The sequence below is a fragment of the Procambarus clarkii genome, chromosome 21 (genome assembly GCF_040958095.1).
Source record: "Procambarus clarkii isolate CNS0578487 chromosome 21, FALCON_Pclarkii_2.0, whole genome shotgun sequence".
Lineage (NCBI taxonomy): Eukaryota > Metazoa > Arthropoda > Malacostraca > Decapoda > Cambaridae > Procambarus > Procambarus clarkii.
The window spans coordinates 18,128,015-18,133,637 of NC_091170.1; the positions used below are offsets into that span (position 1 = coordinate 18,128,015).

The following is a 5,623-nucleotide window of genomic DNA, read 5'->3' on the forward strand; positions in this document are numbered from 1 at the left end:
TTATCATTGGAAACATTGAAATGGAATTGTAACATATTTAGTATAGGGTGTGTTGCTCTTAAGTGCAACAGATGGCGATGTTTAAAGAAAAATGTTTTTACCTGTCACAGGAGTGGCATATATATATAGTAGGTATATAAAAACATGCGCGTATTCAAATGGAACGTTGTGTCAAAATTTCAAAACAATCGATGAAGAACTTTCGGAGATTACAGCATTTGTTGCCTTACATACAACAGATGGCACTGTTTAAAAAAAAAGTTTTTACCTGTCACAGGTGTGGCATTTATTTAGTCGGTATATAAAAACATGCGCATATTCGAATGCAACGTTGTGTCAAAATTTAAAAGCAATCGGTAAAGAGGTTTTCGAGATTTCCCTCACATGAAAAACACAGTTTTTCAAAAAAGCTTTTACCTGTCACAGACGTGACATTTATATAGTATGTACATACAAACACGCCCGTATGCGAATGGAAAGTTGTGTCAAAATTTTAAAGTAATTGGTGAAGAACTTTCAGAGATTAGTGATTTTGTAGAAACGAACATTTACATTTTTATTTATATAGATAATCATTGCATCTTTGGGTGTTAATTAATGTCTACACCAACCAGGGGTGATTTTGATGAGCTAACCTGATGGTACTTCCAGTGACACTGTTACCACACAAATCATTTGTATGATTATTTATATATGTTAATTTAAGTGGTAACCTCCTAGTAGGTAGGATTATAGCCTAGTGAATTACAAATTTTACCCTAGGCTGTTACAATCAGTGTTTGTTCACAGTTTATGAACTAATTCCCTATTTCTTTCATTACGAAAGTATGGAGCAAAAAAATAAAACAGAATTCAGCAGCTAGTACAACACACGAAATGTCTAGTAACAGTACGTTGTACCACAGGTCATTTGTGAGTCACAAAGGACATGTGACTAGGCAACTGAAAAAGTGTGATCAATTGATCCAGTCAAATGTGATACTTAAAGTACATGAAAACCACAAAGAGGTGGATAAACAAAAAAATACAAAGAACTACCGAGGCTGGGAATAACTATCATCAAAGCCTCATTCAACAAAATGCTGATCTAGACAAACTAGACACCTTCCATGCCGAAACGGAACAATATGGAGAATGTCCAAGATCATCTGGATAATTTAATACAGTTTTTAGAACAATTAAATATAAACTCTGTCTCGCAAAATGCTCTAACAACAAGTGGAGCTAATACATCTGAACCCAACAATGAAGTTCGTCTACCTGCCATTGATTTACCTCAATTTCATGGCAGAGAAGAAAACTTCGAATGTTACCGGAACATGTTCGATTTATTTGTGAATTCTAAAAGTTCTAGTAACAAAACAAAGAAATACCTTTATTTATGGAGTACACTTAAGGGAGAAGCAAAGGCAGTTATTGATCATCTGATTCCGAGTGATGACGACTACGATACTGCCATACAGTTGTTAGAGGTAAACTATAGTAACCATGAGGTTGCTATATCTAACCTCTACTATCGACGTAAAGCAATACTAACACCAACACCAGAAACAACAGCTGAAGCTATTCAAGAATTTAGACTCCAAGTGGAGTCTTTAGTCAAAGCTTTTGTTGCCAAGGCAGATGTTCCTAAAACAGATTGGGTGTTAAAATTAGAGATTCAGAGTAACTTTCCCAGAGAAATTCTAGCATCCATCTGTTCTCATTATCAGACAGACATCCTCACCCTGGATGAAATATTTGATGGGTTAAGGATGACGGTGAACCGAATGAGAGCCCCATGAGACAATGGTACCAACAGAGAGTTCTTCAACTGACAAGTCTAAACCGACGATGTCCGTGGAGTACCCAAGTAATAATAACCAAACAAAAAGTACAAAAAGTACTCCAACTAAATTTAAACAAGCTATTTCCACATCAAAATGGAACCAAGGCAATGTGGACAACTGTGCAGTAGGACACTACAAGCCTATGGTTACTGTGTTATCCAAGTCGGTGACTCCAAAGGGTGCTGTAGGCTATGGAACATGTTTGTTCTGCCAGGAGAAATATTCAATGTACCACTGCACCAATTTTCCTGATCGATACGCCCGTGTGTGAGATTTTTTTCTTTGACAGGTTATTAAAAGAATTAAGTCCTATTGATGTTACGTTAATCACAACTACCTCGCAAGAGAGGCAGACCTTAAACAGCAAGAGCTGCCAGTGGCAGATATTTAATCTTAAAGCCTAAGATCATAGGACCGCGGGAGCAAACCGCCAGGCGAAACCACTCAGGTAACACCTGTCACTTAGGTCGCTGGCTCCTCCTAGTTGACAACTAATAAAGGGTAGCCGACGGATTCTCACTTCTTATTTATAGAAGTGTGGTGCTGTGCAATGGTCTCGAGCTTTAGATACAGACTTAATATGAACATAAGCAGGCAAAGCGTTGCAGAACATGAAATGTGGGGCAGTAATATCGGAAGGTTTGACGTAAACGACCGTTTTCTATAACAAAACAATTTATTCACAAAACAAGACTAAAACTACTATACAGTGAATTTACGTTACTTTACTGTCACTCCAGTGGCACATTAAAGATCAGCTAATCAACAGCCTGATGGACCCACGGTCTCCTTATCCCGTCGTCGCTGACTGAACAATGACACTAACTGAACACAGTGGTGCCCACTGGTGACGCAAGCTTGCAATCAATATTGTCACGGCTTCACGGTGACCAATACTATAATCACAAAAACTTGACTGGCGCTCGCTGCCCTCAACGAGGTTCCAAGTAACAAGGCGGTTAATCCAAGAATGATAACCCCTTATACAAATCTTACGTTAACACTTGTCTCTCAGGACAATCAAAACAAAAGTTACTCTAATTGAATTTAAACAATTACGTTAACACACACGTGTCTCAACGACACTTAAATGGCATCAATAACTCGTAAATCAATTAATTACATCAACATGAAAGTCAAGCATTCGGTGAGTAATTCCCAATTAATTACTGAATACAACAGCCTATTAATTCAGACGAGTATTGATAAAGCCTACTGTCTCTCAACTGACAGTTCACTTCCGGTCTTACGACAAGATTACCTTAACGAGGGTAGACTGAATGGGGTGAGAATAGCTTGAGCTACCTCATCCCTTTGTGTGTATTTTACCTCAATAAACTTATTTCAATTTCAATTCAATTTCAACGAGGGTAGACTACTGTACCACACACAATGTTCCAATACTCCGTGTAAACAACATCAACACCTGGTGAATTCACTAAGTGGCGATTACTAATTCTCTCTAATTAGCTACGAGTGCTTAATCACTCTGTCTGCAGACAGATCTGATCAGTCCAACGAATTACAGCAGCTTAATTACAGCGCAATTGACTCCGATCATAACAGACCGTCAACCCCTTACGTTAATCATTCAATTAACGACAGCTCGTTAAATCGTTAACACTACGTTAGTCTTCACTTGACAATTCCTCCACTGCGTGAACTTCACTGTGACTGTTGCCTTTACACGTCTCTACGTTAATCACAACAATGTTCAACGAACAAGTGAACTCGTTAAGTAAATCGTGACCCCCGGTGACGTTAACTGACTTTAATTCTCACGGAATCCTTCACAGTACACAACGCCTTCCACCAAGGTCAAACTTGTCTACGGTTTACACACGGTACAACACAATACATCACAGTACAACACAGTACATCCTTGCCACTCACGGCAAAACTTGTAAATGACTTCCCCCAGTAAATTATCCACCAATAATTCACACTTTACCACAACACAACAGTAAAATATATAACCAAGGGAAATCTCCCTGTTACCACTTTTCACTGCTGAAAAAGGGAATCAAATTACAGCGAATACATACACGGCAAATAGAAAAATAGAAGCAAATAACTCACTTTACTCTACCTCTGAATGTGTCACTAGGTGTCTTCACACACGTCACAAATCACAGTTGGGCCCAACCTCAACTTTATTACGGCAAACAGGGTAGACTCAGACGTCTCCAATTCCCATTCACCTCACCAGGTGGTCACAGGGACAAAGGACAGACGGAACACTGGGGGCGAACCCAGCTTCAGAGTTTTATTACCCAAACGGAAACAGTGTACTTACATCAAACATGCGGGGCCCGCAACCTTCTTTCACACATATACCCGTCAATCACACTCCCACTGCTGCTTCTGGATGATGACGTAGGCGTCCTCACTTCCTACACGTGGTCAGGTGGAGCACAGGGTCCTAGACCACGGGGTTAGCTCCACACACACAGAGACCAGGATGGCGCAGACACACCGGCACAGGCAGGCCAAGGTTAGCGCACAACAGCAGGGATGCGGTACCATGCCCCTTCCACTTGACACGGTACCCCAGGATACGACAGTACACGGTGTTACACGGTACACGAGACCCGAGACGGAGTCCTTCACTGTTCCTCAGAATTAGAACTTTAAGGTTTCTCTCATAACACTGAAACCCTCTCTTGCACGTCTCCCAGCAGTATCTTCAAGCACAGATACGATAGACGACGGATGTCGCTTTTGTAGCCCGATAATTAACGCCTCACTCAGTCCAGTTCCTCTAAGATGGCGTCCCACAATTACGGGGCTAGATGACAAGTTCACACGGTTCGATACAAGCCCCTTTCCGATTACCGGATTCTTACGGACGGCACACGGAAAGATAGCAAGATGTAGGCGTGACTTGAGTAACGTTGCAGGCGGTATTTCCCGATGCTTGGCCTAGCACGGGAAATGTCGTCCACCCCAAGCAACGTCCTAGGTAAGAATATCTTTTCCCACCAACACTATGCCTGGGGTACCATGCGGTACCCCTCAGCGTCTTGGCCAATCATGGTTCAGCATTCCTGAGGCCCAAGAGCCTCAGCAAATGGCATACCTGCCCCATGACGCTACCCCCTCTCTCACGAGGTGGACACGTGATAGGGGGGGTGGTCTATGGCCATTAACCCCCCATACCTCCCTCTCTACACTTGACTTGTACAAAAATTTCCCTGGAATCAACTCCCTCCTGTAATTTCCTTCACAGACCTGATACAGCGATCAGAATGACATCAATGGCTAGCAAATGTTATGGGCTGTCCAACGACACCCAACAAGACTGTGGAAAAGTTTTATACGGAAAGTTGAATCACGGTGCACATCACTGGTGCACTATGCAATTTCGTACTTAATTCAGTGCACGAGAGAGCAGGGAAAATATGTCCCCTGACATCCGTGTCAAGCAACTCAAAGAGTTGCAAAATTGCACGAAGAGCCTCAGGAAATACAACTTCCTTGACTGTGGAACCAATTACACACCTGTATTAGGCGTAACAAGGGTCAGCACCATGCAGCATTGTGCGGAGACACCAAAATACAGTCTCCAAACCCCAAGGTGTAAGATAACATTCCTACCACAGTACAGTACTGCAAGGTGCGACAGAAAATCAGTGTCCTATCAACAAAGACCAAAAATACTGTGACTTTGCCCACTGTCCAAATTACCAACCAGAATAAGTAGGCCAAGATCCATACCCCGTGGGGTTGTTTTACCAAGGGTCCCAGAGAACATTTGTCACTGAAAGGGTGGCAGATGATCTACAATTAAAGCA

The 5,623-nt window shown here is 41.8% G+C and overlaps 1 protein-coding gene across 1 annotated transcript; it reads left to right on the top strand.

Moving 5' to 3' along the window:
- The first annotated feature begins 1,127 nt into the window (after window positions 1-1,127).
- On the top strand, window positions 1,128-1,784 carry LOC123760780 (uncharacterized). Its single transcript, XM_045746565.1, has one exon. It carries the CDS (start codon window positions 1,128-1,130, stop codon window positions 1,782-1,784), a length of 657 nt encoding a protein of 218 aa, XP_045602521.1.
- Window positions 1,785-5,623: the final 3,839 nt, after the last annotated feature.